At 43.5% G+C, this 27,319-nt stretch overlaps 1 protein-coding gene across 5 annotated transcripts in view; it reads left to right on the top strand.

The window, feature by feature from the left end:
- Positions 1-27,319, top strand: part of SLC35F2 (solute carrier family 35 member F2) — a 141,411-nt gene that overhangs the window by 52,376 nt on the left and 61,716 nt on the right. For 4 of the 5 annotated variants that reach the window (XM_004015996.5, XM_060399266.1, XM_060399267.1 and 1 more), the window contains exon 1: positions 22,941-23,081. The exons of the other annotated variant lie outside the window; for it this stretch is intronic. In XM_004015996.5, the coding sequence (XP_004016045.1) occupies positions 22,984-23,081 (98 nt within the window). In that variant the 5' untranslated portion in view covers positions 22,941-22,983. Of the gene's footprint in view, positions 1-22,940; positions 23,082-27,319 lie in introns of those variants that run through there. 5 annotated transcript variants of the gene reach the window in all.

The following is a 27,319-nucleotide window of genomic DNA, read 5'->3' as shown; positions in this document are numbered from 1 at the left end:
TCCTGATCACTGCCTCCTGTACAATGTCACGAACCTCTCTCCATAATTCTTCAGGTAGTCTGTCTATCATACCTAATCCCTTGAATCTATTTGTCACTTCTACTGTATAATGGTAAAGGATTTGATTTAGGTCATAACTGAATGGTCTAGTGATTTTCCCTACTTTCTTAAATTTAAGTCTGAATTTTGCAATAAGGAGTTCTTGATCTGAGCCACAGTCAGCCTCTGGTCTTGCCTTTGAGGACTGTGTAGAGCTTCTCCATCTTTGACTGCAAAGAATATAATCAATCTGTTTTTGCTATTGACCATCTGGTGACGTCCATGTATAGAGTCTTCTCTTGTGTTGTTGGAAGAGGGGGTTTGCTGTGACCAGTTTGTTCTCTTGGCAAAACTCTGTTAGCCTTTGTCCTGCTTCATTTTGTACACCAAGGCCAAATTTACCTGTTATTCTAGATATCTGTTGACTTCCTCTTTTTGCATTCCAGTCTCCCGTGATGAAAAGGACATCTTTTTTTGGTATAGTTCTAAAAGGTCTTATAGGTCATGATCAGTTCAGTTCAGTTCAATTGCTCAGTCGTGTCTGACTCTGCAACCCCAAGAATTGCAGCACGCCAGGCCTCCTTGTCCATCACCAACTCCTGAAGTTCACCCAAACTCATGTCCATCGAGTTGGTGATGCCATCCAGCCATCTCATGCTCTGTCGTCCCCTTCTCCTCCTGCTCCCAATCCCTCCCAGCATCAAAGTCTTTTCCAATGAGTTAACTCCTCGCATGAGGTGGCCAAAGTACTGGAGTTTCAGCTTTAGCATCTGTCCTTCCAAAGAACACCCAGGACTGATACCCTTTAGAATGGACTGGTTGGATCTCCTTGCAGTCCAAGCGACTCTCAACAGTCTTCTCCAACACCACAGTTCAAAAGCATCAATTCTTCAGTGCTCAGCTTTCTTCACAGACCAACACTCACATCCATACATGACCACGGGAAAAATCATACCCTTGACTAGATGGACCTTTGTTGGCAAAGAAATGTCTCTGCTTTTGAATATGTTATCTAGGTTGGTCATAACTTTCCTTCCAAGGAGGAAGCATCTTTTAATTTCATGGCTGCAATCACCATCTGCAGTGATTTTGGAGCTCCCCCCCGCCAAAATAAAGTCTGACACTGTTTCCACTGTTTCCCCACCTATTTGCCATGAAGTGATGGGACCAGATGCCATGATCTTGGTTTTCTGAATGTTGAGCTTTAAGCCAACTTTTTCACTCTCCTCTTTCACTTTCATCAAGAGGCTTTTAGCTCCTCTTCACTTTCTGCCATAAGGGTGGTGTCATCTGCATATCTGAGGTTTTTGATATTTCTCCCAGCAATCTTGATTCCAGCTTGTGTTTCTTCCAGTCCAGCGTTTCTCATGATGTACTCTGCATAGAAGTTAAATAAGCAGGGTGACAATATACAGCCTTGGCGTACTCCTTTTCCTATTTGGAACCAGTCTGTTGTTCCATGTCCAGTTCTAACTGCTGCTTCCTGACCTGCATACAGATTTCTCAAGAGGCAGGTCAGGTGGTCTGTATTCCCATCTCTTTCAGAATTTTCCACAGTTGATTGTGATCCACACAGTCAAAGGCTTTGGCATAGTCAGTAAAGCAGAAATAGATGTTTTTCTGGAACTCTCCTGCTTTTTCCATGATCCAGTGGATGTTGGCAATTTGATCTCTGGTTCCTCTGCCTTTTCTAAAACCAGCTTGAACATCAGGGAGTTCATGGTTCATGTATTGCTGAAGCCTGGCTTGGAGAATTTTGAGCATTATTTTACAAGCATGTGAGATGAGTGCAATTGTGCAGTAGCTTGAGCATTCTTTGGCATTGCCTTTCTTTGTGATTGGCATGAAAATTGACCCTTTCCAGTCCAGTGGCCACTGCTGAGTTTTCCAAATTTGCTGGCATACTGAGTGCAGCACTTTCACAGCATCATCTTTCAGGATTCAAAACAGCTCAACTGGAATTCCATCACCTCCACTAGGTTTGTTCATAGTGATGCTTTCTAAGGCCCACTTGACTTCACATTCCAGGATGTCTGGCTCTAGGTGAGTGATAACACCATCGTGATTATCTTGGTCGTGAAGATCTTTTTTGTACAGTTCTTCTCTGTATTCTTGCCACCTCTTCTTAATATCTTCTGCTTCTGTTATGTCCATACCATTTCTGTCCTTTATCGAGCCCATCTTTGCATGAAATGTTCCCTTGGTATCTCTAATTTTCTTGAAGAGATCTCCAGTCTTTCCCATTCTGTTCTTTTCCTCTATTTCTTTGCATTGATCACTGAGGAAGGCTTTCTTCTCTTCTTGCTATTCTTTGAAACTCTGCATTCAGATGCTTATATCTTTCCTTTTCTCCTTTGCTTTCGCTTCTCTTCTTTTCACAGCTATTTGTAAGGCTTCCCCAGACAGACATTTTGCTTTTCCATGGGGATGGTCTTGATCCCTGTCTCCTGTACAAATTCACGAACTTCTGTCCATAATTCATCAGGCACTCTATCTATCAGATCTATTCCCTTAGATATATTTCTCACTTCCACTGTATAATCATAAGGAATTTGATTTAGGTCATACCTGTACCGGCTTGATAGCCGTGAGTTTGAATGAACTCCAGGAGATGGTGATGGACAGGGAGGCCTGGCGTGCTGCGATTCATGGGGTCGCAGAGTCGGAAACTACTGAGCGACTGATCTTTACGAGTTGAACTGAATGGTCTAGTGGTTTTCCCTACTTTCTTCAATTTAAGTCTGAATTTGGCAATAAGGAGTTCATGATCTGAGCCACAGTCAGCTCCTGGTGTTGTTTTTGCTGACTGTATAGAGCCTCTCCATCTTTGGCTGTAAAGAAAATAATCAATCTGAAGTCGGTTTGACCACCTGGTGATGTCCATGTGTAGCATCTTCTCTTGTGTTCTTGGAAGAGGGTGTTTGCTATGACCAGTGAGTTCTCTTGGCAGAACTCTATTAGCCTTTGCCCTGCTTCAATCCGTTTTCCAACGTTAAATTTGCCTGTTACCCCAGGTGTTTCTTGACTTCCTACTTTTGCATTCCAGTCCCCTATAATGAAAAGAACATCTTTTTTTGGGTGTTAGTTCTACAGGGTCTTGTAGGTCTTCATAGAACCGTTTAACTTCAGCTTCTTCAGCATTACTGGTTGGGGCATAGACTTGGATTACTGTGATATTAAATGGTTTGCCTTGGAAACAAACAGAAAGCATTCTGTCGTTTTTGAGATTGCATCCCAGTATTGCATTTCAAACTCTTTTGTTGACCATGATGGCTACTCCATTTTTTCTAGGGGATTCCTGCCCACAGTAGTAGATATAATGGTCATCTGAGTTAAGTTCACCCATTCCAGTCCATTTTAGTTGGCTGATTCCTAGAATGTTGATGTTCACTTTTGCCATCTCCTGTTTGACTACTTCCAATTTGCCTTGATTCAAGGACCTAACATTTTAGGTTCCTATGCAATATTGCTCTTTATAGCATTGGACCTTGCCTCTATCACCAGTCACATCTACAGCTGGGTATTGTTTTTGCTTTGGCTCCATCTCTTCATTCTTTCTGGAATTATTTCTCCACTGATCTCCAGTAGCATATTGGGCACCTAATGACCTGGGCTTCCTTGGTGGCTCAGATGGTAAAGTGTCTGCCTGCCGTGCAGGAGACCTGGGTTCAAGCCCTGGGTCGGGAAGATCCCCTGGAGGAGGAAATGGCAACCCACTACAGTACTCTTGCCTGGAAAATCCCATGGACAGAGGAGCCTGGTAGGCTACTGTCCATGGGGTCACAAAGAGTCGGACACCACTGAGCGACTTCACTTTCAATGACCTGGGGAGTGCCTCTTTCAGTATCCTATCATTTTGCCTCTTCATACTGTTCATGGGGTTCTCAAGGCAAGAATACTGAAGTGGTTTGCCATTCCCTTCTCTGGTGGACCACATTCTGTCAGACCTCTCCACCGTGACCTGCCTGCCTTTGATGGCCCCACAGGGCATGGCTTAGTTTCATTGAGTTAGACAAGGCTGTGGTCCATGTGATTAGATTGACTAGTTTTCTATGATTATGGTTTGTGTATCTCCCCTCTGATGCCTCTCGCAACACCTGTCTTACTAGGGTTTCTCTTACCTTGGACATGGAGTATCTCTTCAGGGCTGCCCCAGCAAAGCACAGCCGCTGCTCCTTATCTTGGATGAGGGGTATCTCCTCACAGCTGTTGCTCCTGACCTTGAATGTGGAATAGCTCCTCTCGGCCCTCCTGCGCCATAGAACCATTCAACTAGAATGGTTAGAAATGACTAGTTTATCTTAAGTACTGTTTCCAGTTTATGTGAGTCTTAAATGTTGTTATCTGCTTTAGAATTCTTCTTCTTGATACTTGTCAATAAAAAAGTTGCAGCTTTTTACTATTACGGTATTTTTAATATTCAAAAATGCCTCACAAAAGAACATAACATAAAATCATAGACACTTAGAACTACAATCTTATGTTTTTTACTGATGACAATCATAATATGACACAGATATTCACTTTTTAAATTATACAATATGTTGTGTTTGCTGAGACTTAAAAGTATGTTTATTTACACTTATTTTTATAAACAGGGTAGAAAAGGTAGTGGGAAGGAGGCTTAGCATACTTGTCAGTTAAATCACAGAGGCAGTCAATTTTTATTCTGAAAATCTTGGTTACTTAATTTTTCTGAGCTTTGAGTTACTCACCTCAAAAAACAGTGCTAATAAGCTAATCAGTGTAAATAAGGAAAGCATTTTGGAAATGCTTTTGGAATTTGTAAAGCATTTGTGGCAGACTATATTTTCCAAATATATCTGCAACAATAGCTCCCATTCCATACACTCACTTTCATGTGACTTTGACACATATCCTATCAAGAGGTGGAGGTTTTCTTAAGACTTCCCAGATGGTCTAGTGTTTTAGATTCTGCAGTTCCAATACAGTGGGCACAGGTTTAATCCCTGGGTGAGGAATAAGATCCCACATGCCATTTGATGTGGCCAGAAGATTAAAGAAAAAAAGCTGTGGATTTGCTTATTTTAGCTGCCTTAAAAAATTACCATATATTGAATGCCTTAAACAACAGATATTTATTTCTTACAGTTCTGGACGCTGCAAGTCCAAGATCTGGATGCCAGCATGGTTGGGTTCTGGTGAGAGCTCTCTTCTTTGTTGCAGACTGCTAACTGCAGCTGCTAACTTCTCACTGTGTCCTCACATAGAAGAAAAAAAGCAAGCTAGCTCTCTGGTTTTTAGTCTTACTACCTAATTACCTACCTCTCAAAGCCCTCACTTTCAAATATGATAACACTGAGATTTAAATTTCAACATATGAATGTTGTAGAAACACAAACCATTCGGGTTGTAACATGGTCTATATTCACTCCCCTTGTATCTGGAGGGGTTCATAATTATGGTGAGGGTGATGCTACGTGACTTCCAAGTTTAGGTCTTGAAAGAAGATGCTGAGAAAGAAAATAAGCAGTTTTTAACATTTGGAAGCTGTCCTGGCACTTATTGCTAGGTCATATTTTTCTCTTATTGAACATAAACAATCTCAGAGTACTGCTCTAAGACAAGACTACTTTGAGCCCATGATAAAATGAGACAAAACAAGGCTACTTCATAATTTTCTCTAAACAAACAAAAAAGGTCTTTCACTGTGACACCCCACAAATACCAACTCTCCCCCTTTAGTGAAAATGAGTGACTGCTATTTCACTGTCAATTGTAGTTTTATCCTCACCCTAGTTTAGTTTATTGAGATACCAACCAGAATTGCATCCAATCTCACAGCATTCAGTCTAGGGTAAATCAATTCCTGCTTCCTCAGACCCTCCCTCAAGGCACTCATACATGCATGCATGCTAAGTTGCTCAGTCGTGTCCAACTCTTTGCAACCCTACGGACTGTAGCCTGCAAGACTCCTCTGTCCATGAGATTCTCTAGGCAAGAATACTGGAGTGGATTGCCATGCCCTCTTCCAGGGGATCTTCCCGACCCCAGAGTCTATTACATCTGCATCGGCCAGTGGGTTCTTTCCCACTAGAGCCACCTGGGAAGCCCAAATCTTAACAGGTCCTTTCTAACATCCTCTTACCAAGATGTCTGATAATTCTCCCATGGGTTTGTTCTCTCTCACTTCAGGGAGTAATAAATTCAACTTGTTTAATTACATGTATATTCATGGAGAAGGCAATGGCACCCCACTCCAGTACTCTTGCCTGGAAAATCCCATGGATGGAGGAGCTTGGTAGGCTGCAGTCCATGGGGTTGCTAAGAGTTGGACACGACTGAGAGACTTCACTTTCACTTTCATGCACTGGAGAAGGGAATGGCAACCCACTCCAGTGTTCTTGCCTGGAGAATCCCAGGGATGGGGGAACCTGTTGGGCTGCCATCTATGGGGTCGCACATAGTCGGACACGACTGAAGCAACTTAGCAGTAGCAGCAGCAGCAGCAGCATGGTAGTCTTTGGTTGGATCACATAAACAATACTTTGGCTTTTTTATTTTTAGACACTTGCTTGGAGGGCAACCAGCTGCTGTGTAAACAGACCAATTACTCTAAAGTCATCAGGTTGTGAGGAAGCCCAAATTAGGGCACAATAAGAGACCACAGAGCTCGGATGGTAAAGAATCCGCCTGCAATAAGGAACACCTAGGTTTCCTCCCTGGGTCAGGAAGATCCCCTGGAGGACAGCATGGCAACCCACTCCAGTATTTTTGCCTGGAGAATCCCCAAGGACACAGGAGCTTGGTGGGCTACAGTCCATGGTGTCACAAAGAGTCAGATGTGACTGAGCAACTAAGCACAGCAGCAAGAGACCACATGGAACTAAATGGAGAGAGATGCTTGTCAGCCCCCGGATGCCATCACCATAACACTCCCACACCCTCACCCCCTTGCCTTCCAGCTTCAGCTACCTTCTGATTGTAACTGAAAGAAAGATTTTGAGCCAGAACTGCCTGGCCCAGACCTTCTTAAATATCTGATCCACAGAAACCACAAGACATAAACAAATGATTGTTATTTGAAACCAGTAAGATTTGGGGTGATTTGGTATGTAACAACAGATAACTGAAACAGGATTGAAAATTACATTAAGTATCTGGCACACAGTTCAGTTCAGTTCAGTCGCTCAGTCATGTCCGACTCTTTGCAACCCCATGAATCGCAGCATGACAGGCCTCCCTGTCCATCACCAACACCCAGAGTTCACTCAAACTCATGTCCATCAAATCGGAGATGCCATCCAGCCATCTCATCCTCTGTTGTCCCCTTCTCCTCCTGCCCCCAATCCCTCCCAGCATCGCAGTCTTTTCCAATGAATCAACTCCTTGCATGAGGTGGCCAAAGTACTGGAGCTTCAGCTTTAGCGTCTGTCCTTCCAAAGAACCCCCAGGACTGATACCCTTTAGAATGGACTGGTTGGATCTCTTTGCAGTCCAAGGGACTCTCAAGAGTCTTCTCCAACACCGCAGTTCACAAGCATCAGTTCTTCGGTGCTCAGCTTTCTTCGCAGTCCAACTCTCACATCCATACATGACCACAGAAAAACCATAGCCTTGACTAGACGGACCTTAGTTGGCAAAGTAATGTCTCTGCTTTTGAATATGCTATCTAGGTTGGTCATAACTTTCCTTCCAAGGAGTAAGCATCTTTTAATTTCATGGCTGCAGTCACCATCTGCAGTGATTTTGGAGCCCAGAAAATAAAGTCTGACACTGTTTCCCCATCTATTTGCCACAAAGTGATGGGACCAGATGCCATGATCTTGGTTTTCTGAATATTGAGCTTTAAGCCAACTTTTTCACTCTCCTCTTTCACTTTCAAGAGGCTTTTTAGTTTCACTTTCTGTGATAAGGGTAGTGTCACCTGCATATCTGAGGTTATTGATATTTCTCCCGGCAATCTTGATTCCAGCTTGTGCTTCTTCCAGCCCAGCGTTTCTCATGATGTACTCTGCATAGAAGTTAAATAAGCAGGGTGACAATATACAGCCTTGGCGTACTCCTTTTCCTATTTGGAACCAGTCTGTTGTTCCATGTCCAGTTCTAATTGCTGCTTCTTGACCTGCATACAGGTTTCTCAAGAGGCAGGTCAGGTGGTCTGGTATTCCCATCTCTCTCAGAATTTTCCACAGTTGACTGTGATCCACACAGTCAAAGGCTTTGGCATAGTCAATAAAGCAGAAACATGTTTTTCTGGAACTCTCTTGCTTTTCCATGATCCAGCGGATGTTGGCAATTTGATCTTTGGTTCCTCTGCCTTTCCTAAAACCAGCTTGAACATCAGGGAGTTCAAGGTTCACGAATTGCTGAAGCCTGGCTTGGAGAATTTTGAGCATTACTGTACTAGCACGTGAGATGAGTGCAATTGTGTGATAGTTTGGGCATTCCTTGGGATTGCCTTTCTTTGTGATTGGAATGAAAACTGACCTTTTCCAGTCCAGTGGCCACTGCTGAGTTTTCCAAATTTGCTGGCATATTGAATACAGCAGTTTCACAGCATCATCTTTCAGGATTTGAAATAGCTCAACTGGAATTCCATCACCTCCACTAGCTTTTTTCATAGTGATTGATGCTTTCTAAGGCCCACTTGACTTCACATTCCAGGATGTCTGGCTCTAGGTGAGTGATCACACATTGTGATTATCTTGGTCTTAAAGATCTTTTTTGTACAGTTCTTCTGTGTATTCTTGCTACCTCTTCTTAATATCTTCTGCTTCTGTTAGGTCCATACCATTTCTGTCCTTTATCGAGCCCATCTTTGCATGAAATGTTCCCTTGGTATCCTGGTACACAGTAGGTGCTCAAGAAGTGGTAGCTCTTTTTTGGTACTTCTAAGAAGTAAGATTGAAAAGTGAAAGTGAAAGTTACTCACTCAGTCATGTCTGACTCTTTGCCACCCCTCCAGGCTCCTCTATCCACAGAATTCTCCAGGCAAAAATACTGGAGTGGATAGCCATTCCTTTCTCCAGGCAATCTCCCTGACTCAGGGATCAAACCGAGGTCTCCTGCATTGCAGCTAGAGTCTTTACTAGCTAAGCCACTAGGGAAGCCCCAGAAGTAAAGTTACTATGTTTAAAATCTCCAACACCTGTACACATTTTAAAAATATTTATTTTACAATTTTTATTTATTTATTTGTCTGTGGCAGGTCTTCGTTGTGGCATGCAAGCTCTTAGCTGTGGCATGTGGGATCTTGTTCCGTGACAGGAATGGAATCTTGGCCCCATGCATAGGGAGCTAGGAGTCTTAAGACACAGGACCACCATAGAAGTCTCCCTAAACAAAATGTTTGACAAAAATCTGTGGATTAGTGTCCACGGATCTACTCAATATATTTTAATCCTGATGCCAAAATAATGTAGACTGATTAATAATCCTCAGTAAGAGGCTGCTCTCGTTCTGGAGCAAAGCTAGAGCAGTACTACTAATGTTTCCGAAAGGAGTGTGTGAGGGGTCCGGCTGCTCACTGCTCAAAAGGCCAGTTTGGTGTAAAGGAAAGTTTGCTTTATTTCAGTTGCCGGCAACTGTGTGAGGAGGGTGGTAGACATCTGTTCAAAGGCCGACTTCCCCCTTGACAAGCAGTGGGTGACAGCATTTATAGACAGAATGGGGTGGGGTGGGGGGATGTCTAAGGCAGAAAGAGTACAGTCATCTCTAACAGTCATCTTCAAATTGGCCATCGGTGGTCTGACTAGCATCATCTTGGTGGTTTTAGGTACAGTTAATCTTCAGTTCTATAAGGCACTTGTTCACACTTCTTTGCAGTCAGTTTTCAGAACTGTGACATCTCATGTCCTGGGTAAAGTCTGGTCATCATGTTGTTAACTTTTCCACCTGGGGTTTTAATATCTATAAGACAGCTCACAGGATATGGTTCAGAATATTATCTACAGACCTTGAGAAAGAACTAAAGGTCCTTGACTATGCTGAATGATTACATTATTATTATTTAGTCTCCTTAGACTGTTTTCCTTTGTCTCAGCATTTCTTACTTCTCTGATTAAGCTTATTCTTTGATAAAAGTTTTCCCTGGAGGGATGGTACAGGGAGGGAGGTGGGAGGGGGGTTCCAGATGGGGAACACGTGTACACCTGTGGCAGATTCATGTTGATGTGGGGCAGAACCAATACAATATTGTAAAGTAATTAGCCTCCAATTAAAATAAATAAATTTAAATTAAAAAAAAAGAAAAAAAAGGGTAACAGAAAAAAAATAAAGTTTTCCACAGGCAAAAGGCAGGCAGAGGACATCACTGGGGGGGCAAGGACCATACGGTCCCATTCCATTTCACTAGTGCTACTTTCTGAGGAAGATTGTATGTTTCAGTTCAGTTCAGTTCAGTCGCTCAGTCATGTCCGACTCTTCGTGACCGCATGAATCTCAGCATACCAGGCCTCCCTGTCCGTTACCATCCCCCGGAGTTCACTCAGACTCACATCCATTGAGTCGGAGATGCCATCCAGCCATCTCATCCTGTCGTCCCCTTCTCTTCCTGCCCCCAATCCCTCCCAGCATCACAGTCTTTTCCAGTGAGTCAACTCCTCGCATGAGGTGGCCAAAGTACTAGAGCTTCAGCTTTAGCATCATTCCTTCCAAAGAAATCCCAGGGCTGATCTCCTTCAGAATGGACTGGTTGGATCTCCTTGCAGTCCAAGGGACTCTCAACAGTCTTCTCCAACACCACAGTTCAAAAGCATCAATTCTTCAGCACTTAGCTTTCTTTACAGTCCAACTCTTGCATCCATACATGACCACTGGAAAATCCATAGCCTTGACTAGACGGACCTTTGTTGGCAAAGTAATGTCTCTGCTTTTGAATATGCTATCTAGGTCGGTCATAACTTTTCTTCCAAGGAGTAAGCATCTTTTAATTTCATGGCTGCAGTCACCATCTGCAGTGATTTTGGAGCCCAGAAAAGAAACGTCTGACACTGTTTCTACTGTTTCCCCATCATTTTCCCATGAAGTGACGGGACTAGATGCATGATCTTCGTTTTCTGAATGTTGAGCTTTAAGCCAACTTTTTCACTCTCCTCTTTCACTTTCATCAAGAGGCTTTTTAGCTCCGCTTCACTTTCTGCCATAAGGGTGGTATCATCTGCATATCTGAGGTTATTGATATTTCTCCCGGCAATCTTGATCCAGCTTGTGCTTCTTCCAGCCCAGCGTTTCTTATGATGTACTCTGCATAGAAGTTAAATAAGCAGGGTGACAATATACAGCCTTGGCGTACTCCTTTTCCTATTTGGAACCAGTCTGTTGTTCCATGTCCAGTTCTAACTGTTGCTTCCTGACCTGTATATAGGTTTAGAAAATACATGTAACTTTATCCATAAAGCGTCTTTTAATTTCATGGCTATTGTCACCATCTGCAGTGATTTTCTTCAGTTGTTCAGTCATGTCTGACTCTTTGTGACTCCATGAATTGCAGCATGCCAGGCCTCCCTGTCCATCACCAACTTCCAGAGTTTACTCACACTCATGTCCATTGAGTCAGTGATGCCATCCAGCCATCTCATTCTCTGTTGTCCCCTTCTCCTCCTGCCCCCAATCCCTCCCAGCATCAGAGTCTTTTCCAGTGAGTCAACTCTTCTCATGAGGTGGCCAAAGTATTGGAGTTTCAACTTTAGCATCAGTGATTTTGGAGCCCAAGAAAATGAAATCTTTCACAAATCTATTCTATTTCTGGAGGTCAGAAGTCTGAAATCAGCTTTACTGGGCTATAGTTAAGGCTTCAATCGACAGAATTACTTCCTTCTCATGGCTCTAAACTTCTAGTGGCTGCCTTTACTCCTTGGCTTGGAGATTCCTCGATCTTCAAAGTTTTTACTGCAACCTGTGCTTGTGAAACAGAGAAGGGCCATGTGGGGTTCCCAGGCATGGAGAACTTTCTGTCCCCCATTTCTTGTTAGAAAGACTGCAGCCATTATGACCTTTCCTCAGTTCCAAAGGATGGAATGGAACAGTTGCTAATTAAGGGAGAAGCAGCCATGAAAGCACCTGAGGCAGGATTAAAGGGACCAGAGAAGTTTCATCAAGATTAGGAGCCAACAACCTGAGATCCCTCACACACCAATCTTGTCAGGGACCCTCACCTTTGATCCCCTGTTATAAAAACCCTCATCGAATTTCTTGGGGTTGAGACACACAGTTTTTTTGAGACAGGAGCCCGATGTATCTCCCTTTGCTTGGCAAAACAATAAAGTTTTCCTTTTCTACTACAAACAGCCCCTCGATGAAAGTGAAAGAGGAGAGTGAAAAAGCTGACTTAAAACTCAACATTCAAAAAACTACGGTCATGGCATCTTGTCCCATTAATTCATGGCAAATAGATGGGGGAAAAAAAGGAAACAGTGAGAGACTTTATTTTCTTGAGCTCCAAAATCACTGCAGATGGTGACTACAGCCATGAAATTAAAAGACGCTTACTCCTTGGAAGAAAAGTTATGACCAACCTAGATACCATATTGAAACAAAGGTCTGTCTAGTCAAAGCTATAGTTTTTCCAGTAGTCATGTATGGATGTGAGAGTTGGATCGTAAAGAAGACTGAGCACTGAAGAATTGATGCTTTTGAACTTTGGTGTTGGAGAATACTCGTGAAAGTCTCTTAGACTGTAAGGAGATCAAACCAGCCAATCCTAAAGAAAATTAATCCTGAATATTCACTGGAAGGCCTGATGCTAAAGCTGAACCTCCAATACTTTGGCCACCTGATGCGAAGAACTGATTTATTGAACAAGATCCTGATGCTAGGAAAGATTGCAGGCAGGAGGAGAAGGGGATGACAGAGGACGAGATGGTTGGATGGCATCACTGACTCGATGGACATGAGTTTAAGCAGACTCTAGAAGTTGGTGATGGACAGGGAAGCCTGGTGTGCTGCAGTCCATAGGGTTGTAAAGAGTTGGACATGATTGAGCGACTGAACTGAACTGAACTGAACTGAACTTTCTAGAACACCCAAAACTCTGTCTCTGGGATTTGATTTTGGACCAGTGTACAGAGAGGGGCTTCCCAGGTGGCTCAGTGGTAAAGAATCTGCCAGCTAATGCAGAAGATCTCCTGGAGAGGAAAATGGCAACCCACTCCAGTATTCTTGCCTGGGAAATTCTAGGGACAGAGGAGCCTGGTAGACTACAGTCCAAGGGGTTGCAAAAAGTCGGATACAACTGAGCATGCACATGCAGATACAGAGTGGTGAGCTTTTGGCAACACTTCCATTATCATATCACCTCTCTTCTTAAACAGTTTTAAAAAAAAATCATTTCATTCAAATTTGGGGTTTCTGTAGCTGCTAAACTTGAAGTTCCTCAAGCTACATTTCATTTTTTGAAATCTATTTTCTTTCTTAGAATCTTCTCATGGTCTGCTCCCCACTTTGGCCACCTGATCCTTGCCCCAGGAAGGATGTAATCAAGGAAAAGTGGTCCCAACTCTTTTTCTCTTGTCTTTCTTTTCTCCTTTCCAGAAGCAGGAGTCTACAAGACCCACCAACGTCCTCATGTCAATGAATCAGGAAATTTATGACCCCAGTTCCTAGTCCCAAGGGCCTGCAGAATCATGGGAAGCCATGACCCAGGCCCAGGGCACCCTAGCTGAATGCCAGGGGTTGGCATTCTTCTCTGACACCTCAGAGACAATTCTGAATGTTGAAAGGCAAAATGAACACACCTATAAGGAAAGAGGGAGAAGGCAATGGCACCCCACTCCAGTACTCTTGCCTGGAAAATCCCACGGGTGGAGGAGCCTGGTAGGTTGCAGTCCATGGGGTTGCGAAGTCGGACATGACTGAGCAACTTCACTTACACTTTTCACTTTCATGCATTGGAGAAGGAAATGGCAACCCACTCCAGTGTTCTTGCCTGAAGAATCCCAGGGACGGGGGAGCCTGGTGGAGGGTCACACAGAGTCAGACATGACTGAAGCGACTTAGACTTAGCGTAAGGAAAGAGACATACCTATTTCCTGCCATATCAGTAAGTAAACATCTTAGAACCAGCATCCCTCCAATATAAGCTGGTGGGTCCTAAGCGCAGAGGAAGGAGACCGCCTGTGATCTAGCAGCCATCAGACTGCAGCCACTCCCTACACTGATACCAAGGAAGCTCAGGATGTGAGAAAACACAGGTTACTATCCCCAGATAGCTGAGATACATATGAAAGCAATAATTTCAATGAACCCAGACTCTTGTATCTTCCCATACATAGAGAGGATCTTCCCTGTAGCTCAGACAGTGAAGAATCTGCCTGCAATGAAGAAGACCCAGGTTCGAACCCTGGGTCAGAAAGATCCTCTGGAGAAGGGAATGGCAATCCACTCCAGCATTCTTGCCTAGAGAATCCCATGGACAGAGGAGCCTGGCAGGCCGCAGTCCATGGGGTCACAGAGTCGGACATGACTGAGTGACTAACACTAGTACTACGGTTATACACAGAGAAGCCCTAAATCCCTTAACTTGGGATAATCTCATTTTCTTTAAATAAAAATTATCTTTTGATGTCAGACTACCTCTCCTGTGCTGTAAAACTTCTGTATAATCTGTTTCCTTCCTGTGCCTCTCAGGGCAGTTCTCTCAGGGTCACTTGAGATCCTGTCTCCCAGGCTTGAAGTCCTAAAAGTTTCCACCTAATAAAACATAACTCTCAGCTTTTAGGTTGTGATTATTTTTTAAGTCAACAATATGCTTCCAGGATCCTTTTAAGGATAGGACACAAGATTTTACCTGTGTTTTCAGTAGAAAGGAGACACAGAATAAAACATCTTCAGTTCTTTTAGATGGTAAATATCTTTTACGTTAGTCAAAGGGAGGAAGACTAGGTCAGGGGAAGGGTTAGCTGGTCCTTTCAAGTTAGCAGAGGTCAAGCATTAGAGGGTATAGTGATGCTGAGCAGTGCCCTGTGGGGCTCCTGGCCATGGAGGCCTTTTGTTCTTTCATTTCTTGTATGCAAGACTGAAGCTTCCAAGACCTTCCCTGAGTTTCAAACAGCAGCTTCATACAGTTGCTTATCAAGGAAGCAGCAGCCTTGAAACTACTTGAGATAAGATTAAAGGGACCGGAGAGGATCATCCTTTATTAGGAGAGGGACCACCTGAGACTCTGCACACAACTTAATTTTGTCAGTTGGTGTTGTTCAGTTGCTCAGTCTGACTCATTATGATCCCATGGTCTGCAGCACACCAGCTACCCTGTCCTTCACCATCTCCCAGAGCTTGGTCAATCTCTTGTCCATTGAGTCGGTAATACCATCCAACCATCTCATCTCTGTTGTCCCCTTCTCCTCCTGCCTTCAATCTTTCTGAACATCAGGGTCTTTTATAATATCAGCTCTTTGCATCAGGTGACAAAGTACTGGAGCTTCAGATTCAGCATCAGTCCTTCCAATGAATATTCAGGACTGATTTTCTTTAGGATGGACTGCAGGGGACTCTCAAGAGTCTTCGCCAAAACCACAGTTCAAAAGCACCAGTTCTTCAGCGATCAGTCTTCTTTATGATCCAACTCTCACATCCATACATGACCACTGGAAAAACCATAGCTTTCGCTAGATGGACCTCTGTTGGCAAAGTGATGTATGTGCTTCTTAATATGCTATCCAGGTTGGTCATAACTTCCCTTCCAAGGAGTAAGCGTCTTTTAATTTCATGGCTGCAGTCACCATCTGCAGTGATTTTGGAGCTCAAGAAAATAAAGTCTGTCATTGTGTACATTGGTTCCTCATCTTTTTGCCATGAAGTGATGGGACTGGATGCTGTGATCTCAGTTGTTTGAATGTAGAGATTTAAGACAGATTTTTCACTCTCCTCCATCACCGTCATCAAGAAGCTCTTTAGTTCCTATTAACTTTCTGCCATAGGAGTGGTATCATCTGCATATCTGAGGTTATTAATATTTCTCCCAGAAATCTTGATTCTAGCTTGTGCTTCATCCAGCCTGACATTTCACATGATGTACCCTGCAACCAGTAACGCTGAAGAAGCTGAAGTTGAACGGTTCTATGAAGACCTACAAGACCTTTTAGAACTAACACCCAAGAAAGATGTCCTTTTCATTATAGGGGACTGGAATGCAAAAGTAGGAAGTCAAGAAACACCTGGAGTAACAGGCAAATTTGGCCTTGGAATGTGGAATAAAGCAGGGCAAAGATTAATAGAGTTTTGCCAAGAAAATGCACTGGTCATAGCAAACACCCTCTTCCAACAACACAAGAGAAGACTCTACACATGGACATCATCAGATGGTCAACACCGAAATCAGATTGATTATATTCTTTGCAGCCAAAGATGGAGAAGCTCTATACAGTCAACAAAAACAAGACTAGGAGCTGACTGTGGCTCAGATCATAAACTCCTTATTATCAAATTCAGACTCAAATTGAAGAAAGTAGGGAAAACAGCTAGACCATTCAAGTATGACCTAAATCAAATCCCTTATGATTATACAGTGGAAGTGAGAAATAGATTTAAGGGAATAGATCTGATAGATTGAGTGCCTGATGAACTATGGACTGAGGTTTGTGACATTGTACAGGAGACAGGGATCAAGACCATCCCCATGGAAAAGAAATGCAAAAAAGCAAAATGGCTGTCTGGGGAGGCCTTACAAATAGCTGTGAAAAAAAGAGAAATGAAAAGCAAAGGAGAAAAGGAAAGATATAAGCATCTGAATGCAGAGTTCCAAAGAATAGCAAGAAGAGATAAGAAAGCCTTCTTCAGCGATCAATGGAAAGAAATAGAGGAAAACAATAGAATAGGAAAGACTAGAGATCTCTTCAAGAAAATTAGAGATACCAAGGGAACAAACATTTCATGCAAAGATGGGCTCGATGAAGGACAGAAATGGTATGGACCTAACAGAAGCAGAAGATACTAAGAAGAAGTGGCAAGAATACACACAGGAACTGTACAAAAAAGATCTTCATGACCTGGATAATCATGATGGTGTGATCACTCACCTAGAGCCAGACATCCTGGAATGTGAAGTCAAGTGGGCCTTAGAAAGCATCACTATGAACAACGCTAGTGGAGGTGATGGAATTCCAGTGGAGCTATTTCAAATCCTGAAAGATGATGCTGTGAAAGTCCTGCACTCAATATGCCAGCAAATTTGGAAAACTCAGCAGTGGCCATAGGACTGGAAAAAGTCAGTTTTCATTCCAATCCCAAAGAAAGGCAATGCAAAAGAATGCTCAAACTACTGCACAATCGCACTCATCTCACATGCTAGTAAAGTAATGCTCAAAATTCTCCAAGCCAGGCTTCAGCAATACGTGAACCGTGAACTTCCTGATGTTCAAGCTGGTTTTAGAAAAGGCAGAGGAACCAGAGTTCAAATTGCCAACATCTGCTGGATCATGGAAAAAGCAAGAGAGTTCCAGAAAAACATCTATTTCTGCTTTATTGACTATGCCAAAGCCTTTGACTGTGTGGATCACAATCAACTGTGGAAAATTCTGAAAGAGATGGGAATACAGACCACCTGACCTGCCTCTTGAGAAATCTGTATGCAGGTCAGGAAGCAACAGTTAGAACTGGACATGGAACAACAGACTGGTTCCAAATAGGAAAAGGAGTACGTCAAGGCTGTATATTGTCACCCTGCTTATTTAACTTATATGCAGAGTACATCATGAGAAATGCTGGACTGGAAGAAACACAAGCTGGAATCAAGATTGCTGGTAGAAATATTAATAACCTCAGATATGCAGATGACACCAATCTTATGGCAGAAAGTGAAGAGGAACTCAAAAGCCTCTTGATGAAAGTGAAAGAGGAGAGTGAAAAAGTTGGCTTAAAGCTCAACATTCAGAAAACGAAGATCATGGCATCTGGTCCCATCACTTCATGGGAAATAGACGGGGAAACGGTGGAAACAATATCGGACTTTATTTTGGGGGGCTCCAAAATCACTGCAGATGGTGACTGCAGCCATGAAATTAAAAGACGCTTACTCCTTGGAAGGAAAGTTATGACCAACCTAGATAGCATATTCAAAAGCAGGGACATTACTTTGCCGACTAAGGTCCGTCTAGTCAAGGCTATGGTTTTTCCAGTGGTCTTGTATGAATGTGAGAGTTGGACTGTGAAGAAGGCTGAGCACTGAAGAATTGATGCTCTTGAACTGTGGTGTTGGAGAAGACTCTTGAGAGTCCCTTGGACTGCAAGGAGATCCAACCAGTTCATTCTGAAGGAGATCAACCCTGGGATTTCTTTGGAAGGAATGATGCTAAAACTGAAACTCCAGTACTTTGGCCACCTCATGTGAAGAGTTGACTCATTGGAAAAGACTCTGATGCTGGGAGGGATTGGGGGCAGGAGCAGAAGGGGACGACAGAGGATGAGATGGCTGGATGGCATCACTTACTCGATGGACATGAGTCTGAGTGAACTCTGAGAGATGGTGATGGACAGGGAGGCCTGGCATGCTGCGATTCATGGGGTTGCAAAGAGTCAGATGCGACTGATCGACTGAGCTGACTGACTGACTGACCCTGCATTAAATTAATTAAGCAGGGTGACAATAAATAGCCTTGTTGTACTCCTTTCCCAATCTTGAACCAGTCCATTGTTCCATGTCTGGTTCTAACTGTTGCTTCTTGACCTGCATATAGGTTTCTCAGGAGGCTCATCAGGTGATGTGGTATTACCATCTCTTGATGAATTTTCCACAATTTTTTGTGATCCACACAGTCAAAGGCTTTAGTGTAATCATTGGCGCAGAATTAGATGTGTTTCTGGAATTCTCTTGCTTTTTCTATGATCCAGTGGATGTTGACAATTTCATCTCTTGTTCCTCTGCTTTTTCTAAATCCAGCTTGAATATCTGGAAGTTCTTGGTTCAGCTACTGTTGAAGGTTTGCACGGAGAATTTTGAGCATTACTTTGCTAGCATGTGAAATGAGTAAAATTGTATGATAGTTTGAACATTCTTTGGCATTGCCTTCCTTTCTTTGGAATTGAAATGAAAACTGACATTTTCTAGTCTTGTGGCCGCTGTTGAGTTTTCCAAATTTGCTGGCATATTGATTGCAGCACTTTCACAGAATCATCTTTTAAGATTTGAAATAGCTTAGGTGGAATTCCATCACTTCCTCTAGCTTTGTTTGTATTCTTCCTAAGGCCCACTTGATTTCACACTCCAGGATATCTGGCTCTAGGTAAGTGATCACATCATCATGATTATCTGGGTCATGAAGATCTCCTTTGTATAGTTCTTCTGCGTATTCTTACCATTTCTTCTTAATACCTTCTCCTTCTGTTAGGCCCACACAGTTTCTGGCCTCCATTGTACCCATCTTTGCAGGAAATGTCCCTTGTTATTTCTAATGTTCTTGAAGAGATCTCTAGTCTTTGCCATTCTATTTTCTTCCTCTATTGCTTTTCATTGATCACTTAAGAAGGCTTTCTTTTCTCCTTTTGCTATTCTTTGGGACTATGCAAACAGATGTGTGTACATCTTTCCTTTTATCCTTTGCTTTTAGCTTCACTTTTTTTCTCAGCTATTTGTAAGGCCTCCTCAGAAAACCATTTTGACTTTCTTTTTCTTGGGGATGGTTTTGATCGCCACCTATTGTACAATGTTACAAACCTCTGTCCATAGTTCTTCAGTCACTGTCTATCATAGTGGTCAATACTGAAATCAGATTGATTATATTCTTTGCAGTCAATGATGGAGAAGCTATATACAGTCAGCAAAAATAAGACCAGAAGCTGACTATGGCTCAGATCATGAATTCCTTATTACCAAATTCAGACTGAAATTGAAGAAAGTAGGGAAAACTGCTAGACCATTCAAGTATGACCTAAATCAAATTACTTACAATTATACAGAGGAAGTGACAAATAGATTCAAGGAATTAATAGATTCAAGATCTGATAGACAGCGTGCCTGAAGAACTATGGACTGAGGTTTGTGACACTGTACAAAAGGCACTGATCAAGACCATCCCCAAGAAAAAGAAATGCAAAAAGGCAAAATGGTTGTCTGAGGAGGCCTTACAAATAGCTGAGAGAAGAAGAGAAACTAAAGGCAAAGGAGAAAAGGAAAGATATACCCATCTGTATGCAGAGTTTCAAAGAATAGCAAGGAGAGATAGGAAAGCCTTCCTCAGTGATCAGTGCAAAGAAATAGAGGAAAACAATAGAATGGGAAAGATTAGAATTCTCTTCAAGAAAATTAGAGATACCAAGGGAACATTTCATGCAAAGATGGGCTTGATAAAGGACAGAAATGGTATGGACCTAACAGAAGCAGAAAATATTAAGCAGTGGCAAGAATACATAGAAGAGCTATACAAAAAAGATCTTCATGACCCAGATAATCACGATGGTGTGATCACTCACCTAGAGCCATGTGTCCTGGAGTGCGAAGTCAAATGGGCTTTAGGAAGCATCTCTATGAGCAAAGCTAGTGGAGGTGATGGAATTCCAGTTGAGCTATTTCAAATCCTAAAAGACGATGCTGTGAAAGTGCTGCACTCAATATGCCAGCAAATTTGGAAAACTCAGCAGTGGCCACAGGACTGGAAAAGGTCAATTTTCATTCCAATCCCAAAGAAAGGCAATACCAAAGAATGTTCAAACTGTCACACAACTGCACTCATCTCACACGCTAGTAAGGTAATGCTCAAAATTCTCCAAGTCAGGCTTCAACAGTACATGAACCGTGAACTTCCAGATGTTCAAGTTGGATTTAGAAAAGGTAGAGGAACCAGAGATCAAATTGCCAACATCTGTTGGATCGTAGAAAAAGCAACAGAGTTCCAGAAAAACATCTGCTTCTGCTTTATTGACTATGCCAAAGACTTTGACTCTGGATCAGAACAAACTGGAAAATTCTTCAAGAGATGGGAATACCAGACCATCTGACCTGCCTACTGAGAAATCTGTATGCAGGTCAAGAAGCAACAGACCTGAAATGGAGCAATAGACCGGTTTCAAATCGGGAAAGGAGTACAGCAAGACTGATTGTCACCTGGCTTATTTAACTTATATGCAGAGTAGATAATGCAACATGCTGGGCTGAATGAAGCATAAGGTGGAATCAAGATTGCTGGGAGAAATATCAATAACCTCAGATATTCAGATGACACCACCCTTATGGCAGAAATCCAAGAAGAACTAAAGAACCTCTTGATGAAATTTAAAGAGGAGAGTGAAAGTTGGCTTAAAACTCAACATTCAGAAAACTAAGATCATGACATCTGGTCTCATCACTTTGTGGCAAATGGATGGGGAAACAATGGAAACAGTGAAAGACTTTATTTTCTTGGTATCCAAAATCACTGTAGATGGTGACTGCAGCCATGAAATTAAAAGATGCTTGCTCCTTGGAAGAAAAACTATGATCAACCTGGACAGCATATTAAAACACAGAGATATTACTTTGCAATAAAGTTCTGTCTAGTCAAAGCTATGGTTTTTCCAGTAGTCATGTATGGATGTGAGAGTTGGACTATAAAGAAAGCTGAGCATTGAATAATTGATGCTTTTGAACTGTGGTGTTGGAGAAGACTCTCGAGAGTCCCTTGGACTGCAAGGAGAGCCAACCAGTCCATCCTAAAGGAGATCAGTCCTGAATATTCATTGGAAGGACTGATGTTGAAACTGAAAGTCCAATACTTTGGTCACCTGATGTGAAGAAGTGACTCTTTGGAAAAGACACTGATGCTGGGAAAGATTGAAGGTGGGAGGAGTAGGGGTTAACAGGGGATGAGATCGTTGGATGGCATCACCATCTCAATGGACCTGAGTTTTAGCGAGCTCCAGGAGTTGGACAGGGAAGCCTGGTGTGCTGCAGTCCATGGGCTCGTAAAGAGTAGCACACAACTGAGCAACTGAACTGATTGTCTATCACATCTAATCCCTTGAATCTTTTTGTCACTTCCACCGTATAATGGTAAGGAATTTGATTTAGATCATACCTGAATGACCTAGTGGTTTTCCCTACTTTCTTCATTTTAAGTCTGAATTTTGCAATAAGGGGTTCGTGATCTGAGCCACAGTCAGCCCCTAGTCTTGTTTTTGCTGCCTGTATGGAGTTTCTCCATGTTCAGCTGCAAAGATATAATCAATCTGATTTTGGTATTGACCATCTGGTGATGAGCATATGCAGAGTTGTTTCCTGTTGTTGGAAGAGGGTGTTTGCTATGACCAGTTCTCTTGGCCAAACTTTGTTAACCTTTGCCCTTTCATTTTGTACTCCAAGGGTAAACTTGGACTCTACACACACCTTAATCTTGTCAGTAACCCCACCCTTTTAAAACTTTGCGGAAGAAGGCAAGAGTTTTACTGCCTTGAGCCTTATCACATCCCCCTGCCAGACTATATAACCTTTACCTATTCACCAGGGCCGGGGGTATTGTTCTAGAAACTTGCCTTCTGGATTCCCCGTTTGCCTGGCAAAGAAAGCAAGCCACTCTTTCCTTCTCTGTGGTTCTGACTCCCTATTTCTGTTTGTGATTGGTACATAGAGAGTCAAGCTTTTGGCGGCAGTAGCTAAATTACTGCTTCTTAGGTTAGTACACTGGCATAATCTCGATTCACCTCATTTGCTGATTTTAAATAAAGGACCGTAAGAACTTGAAATGCATACTGGGTGTAGCTCAGCAGTTAAGCTCCACTGCCAAGGCGGGAAAAAAAAAAAAAAAAAAAGCGCCCTTTCTCCTGCTGCTCCTTGCTCTCTCTCGGAGTTGCCAGACTGTCATCTGCTGACGGATCGTCTGGCCCCAGGGCCTTGACAGTTAATGATTTGCCGCAGAACGAGTCCGCCCAGCAGAGGTGAGAGAGCGACGCCGGCGAGAGCGACAGCGCAGACCCATTGCCCGTGCCGAGCCCCCACCGGCCGCACAAGCGCCGCCTCCCGTCTTCCGGGACCCGGCACTTCTAGGGGTTCCGGGCGCCGAAGACCGCGGGGCTCCGATGGAGGCCGCCTCGCCGGCGGGACCTAGCGGCCGGCAGCCGCACGCGCCGGGCTCGGCCAGCCTGCTGTTCTGGATCAAGGGCAAACTCTTCACCTGGTGAGTGGAGGGCAGTGCTCCGCGGCCGGCTGGGCTGCGGGCGCCGCAGGGAGCACCCCGGCTCGGGCTCGGCGGCCGCGTGCGTTGGGGGAGCTGGTTCAGGCGGCTCAACATGTGCCGCAGGGGTTTTACTCCTTACGGGCTTTATGAAGCGCTTGGTGTCCCTCCCTGGGCTCCCTCTTAGAAATCGTGGGGATGTGTTTCAGAGGATTTGATGGGAAATTAATTCTTTGGGCATCGTTAGGTCTGTCCCCGGTGGCCTCCCAGCCTGCAGGGGACGGAGCCCCCCGGCGATGCTGTGAAAGAGGGGTCCCCACCCTCGGGCTTTGTAGGTGGGTGAGCTCCTCTCCCTGGAGTCTATGTCCACATTCCACTGCTGCGGAGCCCAGTCCACTAACAGTTGAGTTCACCCAAGTGAAAAATCAGGGTTGAGTTTCCTGGTGCCGCCTGGAGGTAGTCGAGAGCCAGCTCCTTCCCTGGGCTGAGATGAGAGGCGACGCAGCCACCTTTGGGTCCAGGGTCCTCAGAGAAGCTGCTTCCGTTGTCACCATGCTCTGTGGGAAACAGAAGTGTGTTTAAGGGACTGGGAGAGACTCTGGGTCGGGGAAAGCATTCTTGTGGTCGGTGGACGACTTGGAAAATAGAGATAACTCAGGATCTAAATAATGAAAGCCAGCATTCATGGAGCATTCACAGTCAAGTACTGTGCTTAGGAATTTTTATGGATAATATTATTTAATCCTTACCACTCTATGAGATGGCACTGTTGTTATCCCTACTTTGTGGATGGAGAAACAAAGAAAGCTAAAGCAACTTTGCAAGGCCATGCAACGACCTGTGAGGAATGAGCCTGTCCACCCCAGTCTCAGCTGACCTGAAGTGCTCCTGGCCACTGGCTCATTATGACACAGGCATTTTTTTTTTTTTTCCTTTTTCAGATTAACAAATCGAATTTTTCATAAAAGGTTGTGAAAACTATGTCTTGAAAAGTCATACCATTTTCAAAACTAGATCAATAATGGTGTATATATTTTTGTCATGTAAATAAGAATAGTTTTAAACAGCTGTATATGTTTAAAGGGGAAAGGTGGCCAAAAATCACCTTATATTATCCAGCAGTATACAGTATGCTTGATAATTTAGACAGAAGTTCTCAGCTGGGAGGCAGTATCTAAGAGTACATGTCTTAGAGTAATGTCTAAGATTACAGACTCAAATTCTGTTTGTGCCACTTACCAGCTGACTGATTGTGGATGAGTCATTTAACTTCTCTGGGCCCCAGTTTTCTCACTTGTAGAATGGGGATAATAACAGTACCTATTTTGTTGTGATATTGTGGAGATTAAGTGGCTGACTACACAGGAGGGGCAGACAGCTTGGTTCATGGTACTATTCATGGGTTTGTTTCATTCATCATCAGCCCCTAGTTCTTGGGTAATAGGAAGGTGTGGTGTTGCTTTAGGAGATAATAGCAATCCTGAGACTAGACAGACGATACAGCAGATTAGTTTAGCAAGACATGAGAAAGATGAGCAATATTTTTTTTCCCTAATGCTCTAATATTTTCCAAAATCTATTCTATTTTATTAATACCAGGAATATCTCATAGCTTCTTAGACATGAGATGTCTTCTCTCTCTAAACACACTTTTTTTGTGTGCCTCCTTTATTGATTTTTAATTTCTTCCCTGTGTGATAGCTATTTGTATGCATCTTACATTCCTGATGGACAAAGTCCTTAATAGCAGGAATTCAGATCTTTTTCTCCCCCGCCTCCCACAATCCCACAAATGAATAAATGAATAAGGGATGACTAGAGTTCTTGAGACTTCCTTTTCACTCTACCATACTCCCTATAGTCTTCCCTTTATTGGTCTTTATTCTGAGGGTCTTGGGCTGGAGCTTTTGGCAAAGCTCTTTTGTTCGTTAAGATTTTCAGTCCTACCTCTGGCAACTGTCCAAACATAAATTCTGATGTGCAGTTTCTCTTTGTTTAACCCAGCAATCAGAAAAATGCATTTTACCCAATATCCAGTACTCCTTATATTTAGTATTTTAAACTCTCAGTGTTAAAACTCATCTCTTCTGCTAGACTTCAAGAGGTGAAGTAGCTCATTACCTTAGGAGCTGGAGGGAGCTGGGTGAAGGAATGGCTCCAGGCTAGAAAGCCTGAACCTTTTTAACTTTTCAGCACTGCAGGAAGTTGTTAGAGGGATGGGCAGTAATGCAGTGTAGGGAGGAGGTAAGGGTGGACTTTAAAAGCCTTCCACGAGGCCTCTGGCCGTTCTCTGCCCAAGGGTATATTCCTCTCCTTCCCACCCCCCCAGAACAGTTCTAGGTTATTCCTGCTTATCTCTGCTCCTTTCTTTAGGTTCATTTGGAGGAATATGAGATGGCTGCCAGTGCTTATTTCTCTTCTTGACAGCGCTTCCAGAAAGTATATGGAGTCCACCTCCCCCTCCAATCCCTATGGTCACTACTTACGTTTAGACCTTTATCATTACTTGCACTTTTGTCACAGCTTCCATTCATGCCTTCATCTACCCTAAATCATCTCATTATAGAGGAACCAGAGTAATGCCAAATAACACTGAAGGGTACCAATTACTGCCATCAAATGAGAATTTTTCCCCCAATAAGGTATCCTTCAGGCTTCCCTAATAGCTCAGTTGATAAAGAATCCGTCAGCAATGCAGGAGACCCTGGTTCGATTCTTGGGTCGGGAAGATCCGCTGGAGAAGGGATAGGCTTCCAACTAACATTTCATCAGTCCTTATAAAAAGTTTTTTTAGTCCCTTTGATAGCAGGTTGGACTTCCCTGGTGGCTCAGATGGTAAAGCGTCTGCCTACAATGCGGGACACCCAGGTTCAATCCCTGGGTCAGGAAGATCGCCTGGAGAAGGAAATGGCAACCCACTCCAGTACTCTTGCCTGGAAAATCCCATGGACGGAGGAGCCTGGTAGGCTACAGGTCCATGGGATCGCCAAGAGTCGAATAGGACTGAGCGACTTCACTTCACTTAGATAGCAGGTAAGTAATTTGCCTGAGGGCAGATTGCTGTTGATGATCTCACAGAGGCAGCTGTGAGCAGGGGCCTCAGATCTTAATTCCCTGACCAGGAATTGAACCTGGGTAGCGCAGTGGTTTCCTTCTGGTGGCTCAGACGGTAAAGCAGCTGTCTACAATGCCGGAGACCCGGGTTCGATCCCTGGGTCGGGAAGATCCCCTGGAGAAGGAAATGGCAATCCACTCCAGTACTATTGCCTGGAAAATCCCACGGACAGAGGAGCCTGGTAGGCTAGAGTGCATGGGGTCGCAAAGAGTGGGACACGACTGAGCGACTTCACTCACTCATAGCGCAGTGGTAAAGAATCCTTCTCCCACAGGTATACACGTGTTCCCCATCCGTATGGCAAGACCAATACAATATTGTAAAGTAATTAACCTCCAATTAAAATAAATACATTTATTTAAAAAAAAGATTTATTTATCATTGAGAAAAAAAAAATCCTTCTGCCATTGTAGGAGATGCAAGAGACTTGGGTTTGATCCCTGGGTCAGGAAGATCCCCTGGAGAAGGGAAGGGCTTACTCCAATATTCTTGCCTGGAGAATTTCATGGACAGAGGAGCCTGGTGGGCTATAATCTTGGGGTTGCAAACAGTCAGACGTGTCCTACTTAGCAAACAGGAGGCTGGTTTTAAGTGTCTGGCATGAAGCCCATCTTTTTCTTGCTCTAAGAAATGTAAACACGTGGCCAGTTGTAAATGCCTAATTGTGACCCAACTGTCTCCTGCCTCAGGGAGAGGCAGAGTTGAGATAGTTTCATTTGATTCATATTGTTGTTCAGTTGCCAAGTGGCGTCCGACTCTTCGCAGCCCGATGGACTGTAGAATCATTTGATTCTAAACTAAACTTTTGCAGTACTGTTTCAGAAATCTCACTTCATCATGTTGAGGGTGAAATCTTTTGGCTTCCTCCCATTACCTGCCCAGTGGTTTGCAATTTGGGGAAGCTCTTGCGGGGGCACTGAAGTTTCCTCTGGGTCCATTATGGGGGCAAGATGGGAAGTAGAAGCTGGCGGGCTCCTGGGCTGGCCTTTGGCCCCTACTTGGTCTGTGGCTTTGCCTGTTTTACAGTTGGGCTTTTGTGCAAGATGTTTGAAGACAGGGTTCTGCAGTTAAAACAAGGCTGAGAGCCATTGGTTACTGAATGGAGCTCAAGCTGTGTCTGTTGGTA

This window comes from Ovis aries, chromosome 15 (assembly GCF_016772045.2).
Source record: "Ovis aries strain OAR_USU_Benz2616 breed Rambouillet chromosome 15, ARS-UI_Ramb_v3.0, whole genome shotgun sequence".
Classification (NCBI taxonomy): Eukaryota; Metazoa; Chordata; class Mammalia; order Artiodactyla; family Bovidae; genus Ovis; species Ovis aries.
The sequence above is the reverse complement of the archived record's forward strand: the minus strand, read 5'-3'. Positions and strand labels throughout refer to the sequence as shown.